The following is a 17,623-nucleotide window of genomic DNA, read 5'->3' on the forward strand; positions in this document are numbered from 1 at the left end:
GTGCAGAACGCTGTTGAAAGATCAAGTCTGCTAAATATCTTCCCAGGGCTAGAGCAAGTGGAGGGGAGTGCTCTGAGAAAATGGCCTCGTCTTCTCCTCCCTTCTGCAATGTACTTGCTTGTCGTTCCCCTGAGCCCATGTTTGTTGGAGCTGCAGGCAGATGGGCCCAAGGGAGGTGAGCAAGTACCTTGACTCTTCTAAGCCTGGCCAGAGGAAACCGGCATGGGAATGTTTTCCCCAAAGAATGAGTGAGAGCTGGGGAGCCAAAGATGGAGAGTCCAGGACAAGAATAAGAACCCTAGAGACCCTGAGAAGAGCCTGATTCACAGAGATCTGGGGTGCTGGCCTTGAGGGAGGGGCCCGAGGGGACTGGGGGTGGGGGAAATCCAGCAAGAGAGTTAATACCCTTGCTTGGAAGATTTGGAAAAAATCCCACTACAGTGAGATTTTAAATATCCCACTGAAATTTCAGAATTTCATATGTCATAGCCAAGCATATTTAAGGACTTAGAAGTGCTAAATACTATTATAATTAATTAAAAATTTAAATCATTAATAATTTTTTTAGTGTGGTGAGAACATGTAATGTAAGATGTACCCTTTTAATAAATTTTTAAGTGCACAATACAGTATTGTTATCTACAGGCAGTGTCATACAACAGAGCTCTAGAACATATTCATCACTGGAACTTTATAGTTTAATTTACAAACTTTATTTAAAAGCTACTTATTATGCATCTTAAGACATTAGAAGAAAAAGCAATATGAACTAAAGAAAGTAGGAAAAAGGAAGAAATTAAAGATAAATGCTGAAAATAAAAAAAAAATAGAAAAACAGGAGAAAGAATTTTATTTTGCCAAATTTGGGGAGGCAGTGAGAACATGGAATAGAAGCTATGTGTAGTATGTGTATAATATAGCATGTAGTATAGTATATAATACAGAATATAATACATAGTATATATATAATATAGTATCTAGTATAGTATCTATATAATGTAATGTAGAGTTGGTTTGAAGAGTCCCATTCCTGAGTGGGTTCTCAGCTATGTCAATATAGACCAGCACTGCCCAGTGTAATTTTTTCCAGTGATGGAAATTCTCTGTAATCTGTGCTGTCCAATATGGTAGCAACTAGGCACATGTGGCCACTGAGCAACTGAAATGTGGCTGGTGTGACTGAGTAACTGAATATTTAGTTATATTTAATTTTATTTTAATTTCATTGGGAGCAGGCAGTATTGCTACCATATTGGACAGCACCATCCATCTCTTAGAAGCGCTGGGCCTTCCCTCTTTGGCTGTATCCAAACTAGCTCTCTTGTGCACCCTGGGACTCCAAAGAGGGGGCTTTGGCATTAGGATAAGAGACCCAGTTTCAAGCCTGATTCTACCCCTTATTAACCAGAGATCAGAGTCCAGCCCTGTCACTTACTCTCTGCACTCATGCCTGTGGGCTCTGAGAGGCTATAGGGCTCTCCCCTGGTGATGATGTCTAAGGGCAGATGGATGGTTTCTCAAGGAGGAAGTTGGGAAAGTAGGAAGAGGGAACAGTGGGGAGCAGAAAAGGACCAGGGCCTTTGCTCAGACCCATCTGTCATGGCATTTACAGAGCAGGCTGCTGCCTACCCAGCGGGGGGTTGATCCTCCGCTTCCCTGGGCATCTGTACCAGACCCTGAGCAGGAGGCCCAAGGCTCAGGATACTTGGTCTTACATCGGGTTCTTTGGGGCTTACTTTCCTAAACCCACAAGAATTGTGGAATGTCTCTTTCCTCTTTGTCCTCAGCAAGGTTTGTTCTCACTGAGCCAAACTGCTGCTTTCACTTGCTGGAGAAGGAAAGAGCATGAGGAATGGGAATAGAATAGAACGAAGGTCAAGCAGATTACTCCCTGGTCCATTTTCCGTCTGTACTAGATTGGTCATAACCTGGGTGGGTCACTGAGTATCTCTGATTCTCAGTGTCTTCCCCTGTAAAATGGAAGCAGTGTAGTTGTAAGGACAAACTGCCACCACTCATTCATTCACTTAACAAGCATTGTGTACCACAGAGTTGTTCAATGAGAGGACATGCTAAATGTGAAGCAGAAGGAATCAGCAAGGCCTGTGCCAGAGAGGTAATTATAGCGTGCTTCAAGGAAGACTTCTTGGAAGAGGCGATGCATGAGCTGGGAGCCAGCTAGATGGAAAAAGGGATCCAAATAGTCCAGGCTGAGGAAGGAACATGGGGAAAGATGCAGAGGTATGACATAGTGGGATGTACTAAGTTGTAGGTCTGGGGTGAAGGATGAGTGGCAGTGATATAGATGAGCCTGGGATAGGAGTGGGACTCCCCAGAAGGCCTGTGCCAAATGGATAAGTGTTAATCTCATCTTGTTACAGAACGGGAGCAGGGGCAGGGCTAGGAGTGGTGGCATGATCAAAAAAGCGCTGTTGTCAAAACAGGAATAAAAGATCGGAGCAGCACAAGCCTGAAGGGAGAGAGAACTGTAAGGAGGCTGGAGACCTAACCCAGTGGTATTGGGAATGGAGAAAAGGGAAAGGACCATGGGACATATTTAGGAGAGATTGAACACAGAGAGTGTGGGAGAGGAAGGGTAGCCCAGTGTTCTGGATTGAATGTTGGTGTCACCCTCTGCTGACACTGAGGACACACTGTAGATTTGGAGGGGCATTGTGGAGAAACACAACGAATTTATTTTGATACTGGTTTTGTGTGAGTTGAGGACCATTGAAATGGAACTGTCAGGACCACCAACGTTAAGGTGTGCTGTTCGGAGCTCAGCACATTTTTCAGCAGCATCTGCTGATTTTGGGGGACACTAATTGAAGCCGGGGTTGGGCGTGGGCAGTGGGGGTGGCTGTGGGGTGACTGGAAAGGGTGACTCATGCAGAAGGACAGAGGGTTGAATGGGCACAAGGAGGAAGAGGATCCCGGAAGGACCTGTGTGATGGAGGAGCAGGCAGATAGCAGCAGAATGAGGAGAGAGGCACCACCCAGCAAGGCTGCAGGCTGGTCAGTCTGGTGCCTCACAAGGCCCCCTTCAGAGCAGGGTGAGTGGAAGCCACACGCAAGGGAGGAGAGAGGGCCGGGGAAGAGGAAGGATGGAGTCCTCAACACACCAGTTCCTCCCTCCTCAGAGAGGCCTCCTTAGCCCTTGCTCCTCAGAGACGCCCTCTCAGCCCTCGCTGTCCCCTTCCCGCCGCTGGACTATTCTGCCCCAGAAAGGCCTCCCGCAACTACAGTTTCAAGTAGCACCATCCCCTCTCCCATCCTCTATCCCCTCACCCTGTTTCTTGACTTCACAGCTCTCGTCACTCTCAGACACCATCAAGTCCATTTGATTATGTCCTTGTTTATGGTCTGTCTGCTCCTCCCAGAATGGAAGCTCCAGAAAGCAAGAATTTTTGTCCATTTTGTTGATTTCCTTCTCCTCAGCACCCAGTTCAGCATTTACGAGGTGCTCGATAACTATTGGTTGAATGAATGAATGGAACAATGTTGTCTTTCACAGTCCCTCCCCATGGGAAAGGGCTTTGCAAGCCATCCCAGGCCTTTCCCACCCCTGGCCTCAGCCTCTGGCTGTCTGTCCCTTCCATCTCCTGCTCAGGCATGCCTCATTCTTCAGCAGCCTGTCTGGCCACACCCACCCCAGCCCGTCTCTTCTCACCAGTACCACTTTCCTAGGAGTCGGCCTCACTCCCTTTCATCCCTCTGTTGGGGTGAACCTGCCAGCGGCTGCCCTGGCCTTGACTGCGCATGGGCAAACATACTTGGCGCCGCGCATGGGCACACACTCTTGGCGCCGTCATTAGTCTGCTTACTCTGTACAGTCCCTGAGAAGAGCTACACCCTCTCCCCCAGGACGGGCAATTACCACAGGCTGATTCACAGGGCTTTTCTTCCCTCTCCCAGTGAATGAACACCAGTGGAGTTTGGCTACTGTTCCCAGAATTATTTGCTTGGGGTTCTTACCTGAATTGTACAAGGTTGTTACCAGGATTCTAAGTGAAAATGTGCACATGTGAATTAGTCTGGGAAGAGGCTCTCTAATAATTACAGTGATGCAGCAGGGAGAGCCCTGTACTTGGTTGCAAAAATGCTGCATTTCTTTGAAAGCAGATATCTAGGTCCTACCTGAACGAGTCTATTTATGGCTTTATACGCTCAAGTGTACATTTACTGTAACCAGAGATTTAGGAATTCCTGTATTATGTCTGTCGCCTAAGATTCTCTTTTCCCGTGATAAAGATAATAATAACAGTATCTGCCTTTTATGAACACCTACTGCGTTTTTTTAGCACTTTGGAAAACTACAGCGAACAACATTCTGAACAACTACTATGTATTATCAGCACCTTCTTTTAATCTATTTAATCCTGACAAGGACCTAATGAGGTAACTAACATTCTCACACACAACTGGAAATTTGAAATAGAAGTGTAGAAAGTCACATAGTGTAGAAATTTAGCTTATAGTCAGATTTCGAAACCAGGTCTGTTTAGTGCCAAAGCCTCTGATTTTTCCATGACTATAACTGCTTTTAATCAAATAAGTGGTCACTTTTCAAGCTGGATTTGACTTGGGCAACTGTGATATATGATCATAAGCAGTTTGGTGGAAGGAGAAAGTGTGATGGGAAACAAGAGAAGAGTGAGTGGGAGTCAGATAAACCAAGAGGCAGTGAGAGGGAGGATGTTTCAGGAGGAGAGATCAGAGTTGAGTGAAGAGCAGAGAGGAGGGAGCAAGGTAGGGAAGGGGATCTGAAAGACGGTCCATGGAGATTGAACTTGCTTGCTGCTAGGGATGGTGTGAGAGGAGATGAGTCCTCATAAGGCAAGCGGGGAACTCAGACTGTGCAAATGGACAATAGGGAAGGAAGAAGCTTATTAAGACTTTGCATTTGTGAAAAAGATCATCCTGGTATGGGATGCAGAATGGATTAGAGGAGAATAAGACAGAGAGAGGAGCTGAGTTAGAGAGTGGTTAAGTAATCAAGAAGACGGATTACACAGCCTCCAGTGGAAGCAGTGACAGTGACAATGGCACTTGTATAGCTGCTGTAACAAGCAAATCCCAACATTTCAGCAGCTATGCAAAGTAGAAATTTATTTCTAGTTTATATACCAGTCCAATGTGGTGTTTCTGATCTTCATGGGGCTTTCCTTACTGTCATAGTCAGTTAAAGTTGCCATAACAAAACAGAACAGACATTTATTTCTCACAGTTCTGGAGGCTGGAAGTCCAAGATCAAGATCAAGGTGCCGCAGACCGGTGTTTGATGAAGACTCTCTTCCTCAGTTGTAGATGGCTGTATTCTCCCTGTGTACTCACATGGCACATGGGTGGGTGTAGTGGGGAGGAATTTCAGAGAGACGCATTCAGTCCATAACACTTACCTGGATGACTCAGGGTTAGGCTCCTGGCATATTGTGGTTCGGCACAGAGCTAGGAGAAGGGAGTGTGGAGAAGAACTTCCAACAAGACCCAGCCTAGCAGTCACATTTCACCTATGTTTCCTTGAGCCTGGCACTTGCTCACTCCTAGACGCAAGGGGTTCTGGGGCATGTGGACCTGGTGGGACAGAGACTTCACTCCTCACTGTGGAAGGGAAAATGCATTTTATTAAACAGTGAGCTGCCTCAGCCCTAAGAGGAATTGCCATCCTTGAGAGATGTTAAGGTGGTAGAAACGACAGACCTTGGTGATTAATTAAGGATGTTTGGGAGGCAGAGGAAGAGGGAGGAGTCAAACATGTCAGAATAAAGTTGTTGGCTGGTATCAGTCTCCCATTTGCCAAACTGCAGAGTATATAGTAACCTCCCACCCCCAATTCTCTCTCTTTTTTTCCCCTAATCATCTCATACTCAGTTGTACAGACTTGTAGTCTTTCCTTATATAAAACAATTTAGGAGAATATCCAAATCTTGCCTAGACTCCCTTATGTAATCTGTTATATTAATAATAACTACTATTCAGGGCTTAATATATAAAAGCCTTATGTGGGTTATCCCAGCTAATGCTCAGGAGGAGGTAGGCACTTTCATTAATCCCATCTGCAGTTGTGAAATGGGAGTATAAACAAGTGAAGTGAGTTGTCTAGATCAAAGAGCTGTAGAGGCCCAGGTGAAACGCGAGCACAGGTGGGCTGTCTCCAGAGTCCACACACTCAACCAATACAGAATGCTAGACTTTAGAGAAGTTTAAGTTGCCTTGATGTTGACAAGTGTGGGGCCTGAAACCTGGGAGAAAGAGAGCTGAGCATCCAGGTGTCTCCTCCAACTCACGAGGCTAGTTTTATACAATCAGCCCTTTCCTACCGCCCTGTCCCACTCACCCCTGCCTCAGCTCTTAAAACGAGTGGGGCAGCCTGACAGGTCACAGAGAAGGATGAGTGCCCTGTGTGAACGCCATTCTTTCCCCCTTCTACAACCCATGGGGCACAAGAAGTCTAGAACCTTCATGGTCACGCTGCTCTTACCACTCCCACCCCCCTTCTTTCTCCTGAGAAACTCAGAGAATGCTTTGAGGTGGAGAACAAATAAATTGCACTGATTTGGAACTTATTTATGATAGTCTTCATTCCAAGTTTATCAGTTCTGGATCTAATAAAATGGTATTTGGATTTAGAGGAAGAAAATAACTCTTTTCCTAGACTTGTCACCTGTAAATGTAGGAATTATATTTGGCTGCAAGTAACAGACCCCAAATAATGGACTTAATATAAGGCTTTAGTTATATCTCCTGTAAGAGGTGGGGTTAGGTAGTCCAGTATCTCCCTAGATGTCACCAGTGTTGTAGAAGTCTTCCAACTCTCTGCTCTGCTATCCTTGACAATGGTTTCCATTCTCGGTTCCAAGGTAGTCCCAACCATCAAGTCTGCATTCAAAGAAGGGAGGGTGAAGGGAAAAGCGCTTCTGGAAGATGAGGAGCTTTTCTTACCTCCACCTAATAATTTCAATATACATCTCATTGGTTAACTCTTCTCATAAGGGAGGCTGAGGAATATCATAATTTAGCTGAGCATACTACCGCTTCCAATAAAATAGAAGTTTTATCACAAGGGAAGATGTGGAAAGGATACTGGATAGACAAGTAGTGGTCTCTGACATTTTCCCCAGAGCACCAGATTTCTGGCTTGGGCAACTTGCTGAAATGGTGTTAATGGTTGTGTCATTCCCTGAGATGGGTGACATAGGAGGAGAAGGAGGATGAATCCCATTTTGAGGCAGATTGAGTTTAAGCTGCTAGAGATATGAAGGTGAAGGTTTTTGTGGCAGACAGACTAATGCCCCTCCCACCCAGAATGTCTGGGTCCTAAAGCCGGAAACTTGTGAATAGGTTACCTTACACAGCAAAAGGGAATTTGCAGGTGTGATTCAGTTAAGTAGTGAATTGTGTCTCCACTCCCCCAAATTCACATTGAAGTGCTAACCCCTAATACCTCTGAATGTTACTGTATTTGGAGACAGGGTCTTTAAAGAGATAACTAAAGACCAATTGGGATGGGCTCTGATCTAGTTACGACTGGCGTCCTTACACGAAGAGAAGATCAGGATACAGACATGTACAGAGCAAAGACTATGTGAAGACACAGTGAGAAGGTGGCCGTCTAATAGCCAAAGAGCAAGGCCTGCCGACACTTTGATCTTGGACTTCTGGCTTCCAGAACTGTGAGAAAATAAATTTCTGTTGTTTAAGCCCCCCAGTCTGTGGTACTTTATTATGGTAGCCTAGCAAACAAAAACAAAGATCTTAAAATGAGGAGATTGTCTTGTTTTATTCAGGTGGGCCCAATATGACCACGAGGGACCTTATAAGTGCAATCAGGAGGCAGGAGTGTCAGAGAAACGAGATGTAATGATAGAAGTAGAGGTCAGACCAATGTGATTGCTGGCTCTGAAGGTAGAGAAAGGGGCCCCAGGACAAAGAATGCGGAGCCTCTAGAAGCTGGGTAAAGCAAGGGACAGATTTCTTTCTAGAGCCACCAGAAGGAAAAACGCTACTGATATCTTGATTTGAGTCCTATGAGATAACTTTGGACTTCTGACTTCCAGAATGATAAGATAATAAATTTGGTTGTTTTAAACTACGAAATGTTTTAAACAATTTTTAAAATGTATTTTTCAATTTAAGCTACTAAATTTATGATTTTTTTTTTTTACAGCAGCAATTGGAAGCTTACACATTGTCCAACAGGCAGTTAGACATATGAGGATAGATTTGGGGAGTCACCAGCACACAGAGAATAACTGAAGCCATCGTCATGAAAGAAATTGTTCAGAGAAGTCTAAAACGGACCCTTCAGGGGGAGAACATTCCAGGAAAAGACAGACTTACACAGTTGCTTCTTGATGGAAGGGTTTCAGGACGGAAGTGTAGGCAGGTGGAGAAAGTGACCCCCCCAAGCCTATTCTTCAAAAATAGCATCTTTACACCGCATTTGGAGGCTATGGTGGAAAGCTTTCAGAGGAAGCAGTGAAAAGCAAGACCTTGAGATAGAGCAGTAAATATATTCAAAGGGGGCTCACTCCCAATACCCTCTTGTCCTTGTCCCCTGGCCTCAGGCTCCTCCCTCCCACTCGATGTGAAAACCTGGCATGGCGCTATTCCAGAAAGCTGGAAAGATGGGTTGGGGCCCGATTGACTTGGGTGTCCATCCTCTGCCCTCTAATAGCGCCACTGCTTCCCTTCATCTCTGTCACTCTGCATCATAATTGATGATTTCCTTGGCTCTCTCTTCTATGGACTAGCTTATTTCCTGAGGTCAAAACATGTCTTAATCCAGTTTTCTTGTAGATAGATGCATGGTCATATCTCCAGGGATTGAAATATCAGACTAAAGGCTACTCTGAGGGGTGGATCCAGAGATTGTATCTCGGAAAAGGATCAGAGAAAAGGAGGGTCTAGGGGTAGGGGCCCGACAGATGAGCTGGGCAACTGCTGCCATAATGCTTTCCTCCTCTCCCAGTCTCCTTCCAGTGGACCCCCACAGGAAGATGACCATTATTTTTGTCTACATTTCTTTACTGATCAAAAATGAGCCCAACTTGGTCTACATAATTATCAGAGGGCCTCCAGCAACTGCTCCTCTGATTCTGTGCAGTCACTTTGATAATTTTGCCAGAGGGCCCTGCTGGGCAGTAGGATACGGTCTTCATTCTGTGGATGACCCTTGCCAAAGCCTCCTCTCTTTGGAGTAGGAGAGCTAGACTGGGAGATGGCCTGGGCTCCTGCCTTCTTGTACCTGCCATCCACAGGAGAAGGGAGTACAGTTCCTCTGGAACAGCAGACCCCCACGGAAACTTCAGACAGGAACTCCCTGTGGGCAGGAGGTAGAACCTAGATGGGTGACAACCCAGTTTATCAGGGTCAAGCAGGGATCAGGCCCAAGGCTCATCAGAGGCTCCTCTCTAGTCTTAAATGAGGCAGGGAGGATCTTTTGAGAAGTGGAGAGTAGGGCAAATTGTCCACAGGACCTCTCCCTGAAGGAAGACTAGGAGTTCAGCAGCTCCGCACCCAGGAGAAGTGATTCTGAACCTTGACTGCTGCCCTTGTTCTGAGCACTCCTGTGGGAGGTGGTTTTGAACTTTTGAGGGGGTAATGAACTTGGCCTAGGATGTGATGTGCAATCATAATAGCCAGTGTCAGGCAGTTCCAAATCCTCCTGTTGGTCAGCAGGAGAGGCTGGCCTGTGGGACCAAAGCCACTCTGCTCTAATGGTGTCATTCATGCTGGTGACCGGAAACCCCCATTCCTGCCTCCAATCACCCCTGGAGTTTAGGGGGTGAGAATGCTTGGGCTCTGCAGGCAGTTTTGGGCCTCTCTCTGATCCGTTGCTTATGGGCTGTGTGTGAGGTCTGGGACAAGTTACTTACTTTTCTGAGCCATGTTTGTTCCTCTGTAAATGAGCTACAAAAGACTAGTTTGGGGCGAGGGAAGACAAGCAAAAGTTACACGAATGCCCCTAGCATGGTGGTGGCACATAGAGTGCTGGGCTCTTTTCTGGCTGCTGGATTCTTTTGTCTTCTCTTTCTGGCTCCTGGCCACTTTCCCGGGTGGTATTCTGGTCCCCTGCTTGGTTTGTCCTCCCTGCCTGTCTCCCAACCCCAACTCCACCCCTGTTTGTCCCACAGTGCAGGCCAGTGCTGTCTGCTGCCCCTCAGAGGCCTTTAGAGAGCTGAATGAAGTGAACGTGATGGTTGTGGCCTCTGGAGCCAGGCCATTTAGATTTCAATCCTAGCTTGGTGGTGTCCTAGCTTGGTGTCCTTGTGCCTCACTTATGTCACCTGTAAAGTGGGGATGGTGATTACAATAGTACCTCAGAACAGGGTTTTTGGAAAGAATTAAGTGAGTTAATGCATAAATTACTTAGATCAGTCCCTAGCTTGCAGTAAACACCCAAGAAATGTTTATTATTTTCAGCCCAGGCCTTTCTTCTGTTCTTCAAGCACCACTCCAGAATGTCTTTGCCAAGTACACTTATCGTCTCTCCCCTGCTTCCTTCTCGTAGCCCTCCCCCAGCACCCCAAGCCTCTGTGGCACCCCATTGTTATTGTCCAGAAGCCTCACCATGCTTAGGCAGTTCTCTTGTACTCATTTAATATCAGACATGTTTGGTGCTCTGGGTTTCAGTTTTCTAGGGACCTCTGATCTCCAAGGGCTGAAGATAGTGACAAAGTAATAAATATGGAGGATAGAAGGGGTGAGGAGTAATGACTGACAATGCTGCAGGCATGGAAAGAGGGATAAAATACTGCTTGCTAAGTCCAGACCTATCACCATCTCCTCTCTTTTTTCTCTGAGGAAAGAGCAAGTTAGAACAACCAGAAAGTCAAGGATTTAAGACATAGAGAAGCAGAGAGGCTAGACCAGGAGCAAAAAAGGGCTTAGGAGAAAGAAAGAGGACACGGAGGGCCTGGGAACTAAATTGCCACTTTTTCTTGTGCTTGCTTTCCTGAGATTATGGGGACATTAATTGACAAGCTGACCTTGGGATAGCTGCCTGCCTCACTCTGGACCCCTGATTCGTAATGGAAGATGCTTTTTTTCTTATCTCTTTTTTGGTCTCAATACTGGGTTTGTGGGGATGGAAAGAGTCAGGAGCTTCTGTTCTGTCTGTCCCATCAGCATCTCAGCATATGGTCATCAGCCCCTATGAGGCACCTGAAGAATCATGAAACCCACACTGTCTCCTTTCTCCCAGATGGCTCCCTGGGGTGGGGGGAAGAGGAGAACGTGTGGTGATGGGGGCAGTTTAGAAGGATAAATTAGTGGATACAGTCTTGGAATTTCTGATGGAACACAATGAAAACACAGTAGACACTGTTAAGTAGAATAAGTAGAATGTTGAATTCAACATTACAACAATTCCATTAGACCTCAGATTAAATCAAACTCTCCCAAACAGTATAGCTGTGGGTGGGATAATCCAGTTAGCCGAACACACTGGTCCTGTCCTTGGACCCACAGGCATAAAAGGAGTCATGGTGGTGATGCTTTTTCTTCCCAGAAATGTGGCAACTGACCTGGGCTACATTCACAGATCAGGCATGCCCATACTTCAGTTTCCATGTAGTGATGTTCTTTGGCAAAAGCCCCTCAGCATGATGCTGGTGTGTTCCTAGGCCCATACGCATATGAGGATCTCAGTGGGGTTAAATGATGTTTGGGGAATCTTTCCTTAGAGCCCTCTTCTCACTTTTCTTGCTGAGAAACTAGCTTGAGGAGCAGGGATGTGAACAAGTACTGCCGCAGACTACAATGCGAGTCCAGAACTTGAACACTTTCTAGTTTCAGGGCAGTCCCCAAACTTCCTTCCACTGAGACATAGGTGTTAGCAACATCCACCTGGGCCATCCTCCCACAGCTGTGCTCAGACTACAAGCATCTGGGCAGATGAATTGAGACACAGAAGTGTGGATTGCCAATGAGCTAGCTGGAAGTTCACCCGGTTTTCTCCCATGTAAGAATCAAGGAATGTAGAAGTGATATTATAGGGCTGATATTGAATCTTCCTTCATGCCAGAGAAAGGAAATGACCTACAAGTCTTGTAACTTGAGGCCCTGAAACTACGATTAGTGACATAGCACTTGTTACACCCCCAAGATTTATCCTGGCCATATATGTGCAGGGGACAGATAGATGGGCTAAAGGACCCAGCCACGATGAATGAATGAGAGGCATGGCCATTCTGGGTGAAGCTCAAAGTCCACAGTCTCCTTGAACCCTTAGGTTAGAGGGGTAGGGGATGTTCCCATGTGGTGGATATCTGCCCCCATGGAATTTTCCATAATGCAAAGAGAACAGATGAGGTTCTGATGCTGCATATGGAACTACCACGAAGGATGGAGATAACCTGAAGGTCTGTTAGAGAGGTTGCCATGGTGACCAGGAGGCCAGAAGGCTGAGGAGTGAAGGGAGTCATCTTAAGCCAGTGGTTATTACAGTGCAGGACACCTTCATCTCACAGTTTTTTACCAAATGCTTGCCACTGGTCCTGGGGCCTGGCCTATGGCAGCATGGTGGCTAGCTTTCTCACAGGTATCCCTCCTGGCCTGTCACCTAAGGGACTCTGGCTACTACAGGAAGCCCCAGGTTTTTGGGGCACCTACTTCATGGATGCTTTCTTCTTGGTAGGCCTTCTGGAAACCCCCTTCCTGTTTCTCCCATACATCCTAGGAGGTCCTCTATGTGCCCTTGGAGAAGCTGCACTGAGGCACTTGGGGAAGCAGGTGAGAAGGAGGCCACAAAAGAAGATAAAAAGAAACATTCTGGAGGTTAGGAAAGTTGCTATACAGTTTTCTAATTTTATCATGGTCTCCCTTCCCTCATCCAGTTTTTGCTGCCTGAAATACCTCTCCTTTGTTCTCTTTGAGAGCTCAATTCTTTCCTTTTGTTTCAAGTTTGGATGACACAGCCTGTGGCAATCTCTTTCCTCTCCCAAGTCTGGGTTAAGGTTAGGTGCCCCATCTGAGTTCTCACACCCATCCACATTTCCCCAGTCAAGCACTTAGCACAGGGTACTTCAATGGCTTGTTGGCCTAACCGTATCTCTCACTTTGGAAATAAAATGAGGCAGGGACCATGTCTGTCTTGCTACCAGTCCAAGGCCTGGCCTAAAGCAGGACACTCAATAAATGTTTGCTTGTTCGGTGGGGTTGGGGCAAAGGAGAGCAGGAGTTAGAATTTTCAAAAGTGAATTCCATCTCTGGAAACCTACAGGCTATTCAAATGTGAAATTTAATAGTCTTGGTTTTGATTCTTGATGGAAGTAAAGGAGAGGGCAATCTTATAGAATCTCTCTACAGCTCTCCATCTTGGTGTTCTAGAATCAAAGCTAAAGGCAAAGAGGAAGTTAGGGCAACGTGCAATTGTCATTGGCTAGCTGGCAAGTTCAGAGGGCAGAGTAGTCAAGGAGGAGTAAGAAGGTCAAGAGGACTGCCTCTGGTATAAATAGTATATAACTGAGAACTGAACTTCCTTGGCTGGCTGACTCCCGGAGCTATGTCCAGGAATATGCCTTCTTGGAAAGTGTCTTTTCCATCGCCCTTCACCGTTTACTTTTTGGAATGTTTGATACTTGTGACTTGTCTGGTATCTTGCAACGCATCAGTCTCTCACCCACAAAGGAAGCTGGGCTGGCAAACTCAGTGGGTCAGAAGTCAGCCCTTCCTCCCCTCTGTGAAGAACCTCTGTGGATCAATTTGGTTCTAGAAGGATGTGAATGTGGAATTCAGCTCAGGCACTCAGATTTGTAAACATGAGGTTCTCCTTGGGGCACAGCCTACCCCAAGAAATTTCCCAACATGCATAGTACTTGGCAGAAAGAGTTAGATGAGTGATGTCTGGATGCATGACAGGGAATGAAAGCCACGTACGGGGATGGCTGTGGCCAGGATCTAAGGGAAGCATCAGTAATAACAAAGACTAAATGAGATACATTCAGCAATATGCCCTAGCTGCATAGAGGGTGGAGCCTTGAGCTCTTTCTTTCCCAGGTACGAGAAGTGGGTTTGCCTGGATCATTTTTATGGCAAGCCCCACCATCAAGGAGACGGGAGGTTGGATGTTGTTCATCAGATCTCCTTCTCCTGGTTGAGGTGGCAGGGGATGGGGGTACAGAAGATGAGGCCGCCATCAACGATTTAAGAAGAAGGACTTGAGAGTCTGGAAGAACATTGACTTCTGTCTCTGCTTCTGTTTCTTTTTGATGATGGGTACCCACACCAGCCCACACACCATCATCATGAGTCCCAGGGACAGGAAGGCAGGCCCTATCATCTTAAGGACCTTAAGTTTTATCTCACCCAGGTTCAGGGTGTAGGCCAAGCAGGTGATGGCTACGCCGAAGAGGAGGATGGCACCGCCCACGGACATGATGACGATGGGCTTGCGGTAGATTTCCCAGTTACTTCTGGGAGTAGTGGTCCAGACAGACTCACTTCTGGAGCTAATGCACAGGGAGCTGGCAGTCTGGCTGGGCAGCAGATCCTTGGATTCTGGAGACTTCTCATCGACCTCCAGTACTTTGGGGAGAGCCTCCATCATCACAGCTCCTCGGGACTGGGCACCTGGTACCCACAACAGTTAGAAGCAAGGGCTAAGCCGAAGGAATTCTCAAACAGCCTTCCTGTTCTCAGCATGCGTCAACTCCAGCCTGGCTCTCAGTGGAAGGTAATACAGAGTTTTAGTGCTGAAGCAAAAAGGAAAATTAGATGAGATCCACATAAATAAGAAACCATTTGAGCTGATATGTTTTTACTTGTAAAAGATAAATATTATCTCATATTTATTTGATATTTAAAACAGAGAACAGTGATGCCCTTTAAGCAAACAAATAAAATCTAGAGTTTATTAAATGACATCTTATTTTCAGATTCAGTTGCTTTCTAGCTGTGTGACTTTGAGTGGGTTACTTAATGTCTTGTACCTTAGTTTTCTTGCCATAAAATGCGATAATACTACTACCTGTAGGCTTTTCAGAAGGGTTAAAAGAGTTAAGACACATAATGCATTGGAACAATGTCTAGCATATTGCCAACACTCCATAAATGGTATCATTTGCCCATTAGAGTAGTGATACTTTATACATAAACTTGTGTGTGTGTGCACACTGTGTGCCAGGCACTGCACTAAACACTTCCTTCATCAAACTGAAACCTCATAATATCCTTGTGAATTAAGCATTAGTCCTATTTTACAGATGAGAAAGCTAAGGCTTCGAGAAGTGAAGCAATTTGCCACAAGGTAATAAACTGCAACAGGATGGATTTGAGCCCAGTGTGCCCTTCTCTTAAAACACCAGGCTATGTATGAGCCAGACAACATCTTTTAGTGCAGCCTGGGATTTTATATGCTTCGTAGCACAGGACAGTGATGCTTCAGGTTCAGAGTGTGATCTAATATCTAAACGCCTCTTTCCCCACCCCACCATATAAATTATATCAGATTCCCACCTTCCCATTCTTTGGCCTGTAAGTGTATGGAGTCAAGCCCAACTGTCTATTCCAGTTTCTCACCTAGAGCCTGGCTGTGTACCTCTCAGTCACCAGAGTGCTCTCATCCCCTGGTCCCCACGCAGAGGAGGCAGATGGTCACTTGTGCAGAGCAATTTCAGATCTGCTGATTGGCACTACTTCTTTGCCAAATAGTCCACCAAAGCCTTGCTGGCTCAAATACCTTTAAGGTGGGATTAAAACTTTACTTTCCATAATCAGAAATGTGGGTTCAAGTGCAAATGCCTATGTATTTGCAATAAGGCAACAAGAGATGAATGACTGATTTTAGATACTTTCTTGATATTAGATACTTTCTGTGTGTGTGAGAGGAAATGGAGACCGGGAGAGCCCAGATCATCACCCTGACGCATCTTTGCATTATTTCCAAAGGGTCTAGGACAGTGCTCTGTGCCCTAGAGATCCTGTATAGCTTTAATTGAATGAGTAAGTAAATGAATAGCTTTTCTTTCCCCTCCCTCTTCCACGTCATCCGTCCTTTCCTCCTTCCCTTCCACTGATCGGTAACAGTATATCCAGCTTTCTTTACAACGGTGCTTATACACCACTTATATTGTTCTTCCTAGTGGAAGCCTAGTGCCTCTTCTGTGTAAGCTCAGGTAGTTACTGCTCTTTGGGACCATGCTGGCCACTCTCTCCTCCTGTTTCCTGAATCCACAAACTCTCTCACTTTTTTCTGCAGGGCCCCTGCCTGCCTGTGATAACTTTTCTCAAGCAGTGCTCTCTCAAGCCTCTGTTCTTTCTCTCTCATCCGGTTAACTGCCTTTAGTCCTTGGCTTTCATTCCCTTCCCTCCTCCAGGTTTCCCAGGCTCTTCTTCTGGTCTCTTCTTTTATGTTTCCTGTCGGGCTACCTCAAGCCTCACCCAAATAAGCATTTACTAATATCTTTCTTGTGAATAAGAATGAAAATTTGTTAGGGAAGAAGGTAGTCTATTCTTCCCAGTCACAATGGATCCCCGCCCCCACTCACCCCAAACAGAGAGAAGGCCAGACCCAATTATGGAGAAGAGGTGCATTTTTGAGAACCGTGATGCTAGCACTGGAAGAAAGATAGCTTGGGACAAAGATGATGTCTGGAGCTGGTGGCTCCCAAGCCCGGACCCTATGGAACCCACTGTTTCTTCTTTGCCGAGGCACTTCCACATGTAGGAGGGCCCTTTAGCGAATGATTTCTCTTTCAACACTTGCTACGATGGTAATTTCGAACTGATCTCTTTAACCCCCACTCCCTGCATACCTCACAGCAGCTCAGGCTTCAACCACTGGACTAGTGTTCTCACCCTTACCGAAGCATAATGCTCCCACTTTCTAGAAGAGCATTTTCACAGCCTTCCCCTTTGACAGAGAGGAAATAGGAATTGTTAAATTGCCATGCTTTTAGAATGTAGATATTCATGTTTATATATACTCATCCAGAAAGAAGACATTTGAATCTGTTTCCAAAAACTGAAAAATATGATGGATATGCTTTGTAAGTTTAGGCACCAGATGTTCATTTCCCTTTTGATCCTGTGGTGTATTTCATAAGCTAAATAGTTATTTTAAAGTGACCTTTTTCTCTGTGGGCTGGGGTTAGGGGAGGGATCATAAAATGCATTATGAAACCCTAGCTGGAAAGTTTGTGTTGTTACTGCAACTGTTTTCTTAAATGGACGTTCTGACATCTTCAGTAGGATTTTCAAACTGGGTAGCCATTTTCACTTCTTTGCAGTAAAGATTCAGGGCAGAAGGGCTCGTGGCCTTCAGATGCTGGAGACATTGTGATGGAGAAGTAGGAGTGCCACAGATCTCAGTTATGCCAGAAAAGAGCAGGTCTGGAAGAGGAAGAACCTGCTTCCGTGAGAGCCACCCTCTGGATGTAAGGCGGCCATCAGATCATGAACAGGAAATGTGCAACTGGAAGCGGGACCATTGCCGGAAATAATGAATTCTTGGACTCCGAGAAAGGGAGGTGAGACCAACTGGGCCTTACCAGGAGCACCTCACCCATTCTCTTTGGCCCTGAGAGGATGTCATTCATTTATTCCCATTTTTGAGGGCAGAGGCTGAGGCTCAGGGAGACTCAGGAGAATGGCGGAAGTACCCCCACCTCCTATGTGGCTG

General features: G+C 45.9%; 1 protein-coding gene across 1 annotated transcript; it reads right to left on the bottom strand.

Moving 5' to 3' along the window:
• Positions 1-14,140: 14,140 nt before the first annotated feature.
• On the bottom strand, positions 14,141-14,548 carry PIRT (phosphoinositide interacting regulator of transient receptor potential channels). The gene has a single exon (XM_039847394.1). It carries the CDS (start codon positions 14,546-14,548, stop codon positions 14,141-14,143), a length of 408 nt encoding a protein of 135 aa, XP_039703328.1.
• Between the last annotated feature and the right edge of the window lie 3,075 nt (positions 14,549-17,623).

The sequence above is a fragment of the Pteropus medius genome, unplaced genomic scaffold (assembly GCF_902729225.1).
Source record: "Pteropus medius unplaced genomic scaffold, Ma_sr-lr_union100, whole genome shotgun sequence".
NCBI classification, from domain to species: Eukaryota; Metazoa; Chordata; class Mammalia; order Chiroptera; family Pteropodidae; genus Pteropus; species Pteropus medius.

Coding starts and splice junctions, on each gene's coding strand:
- PIRT (XM_039847394.1), bottom strand. CDS start 14,548: ATGGAGGCTCTCCCCAAAGTACTGGAGGTCGATGAGAAGTCTCCAGAA.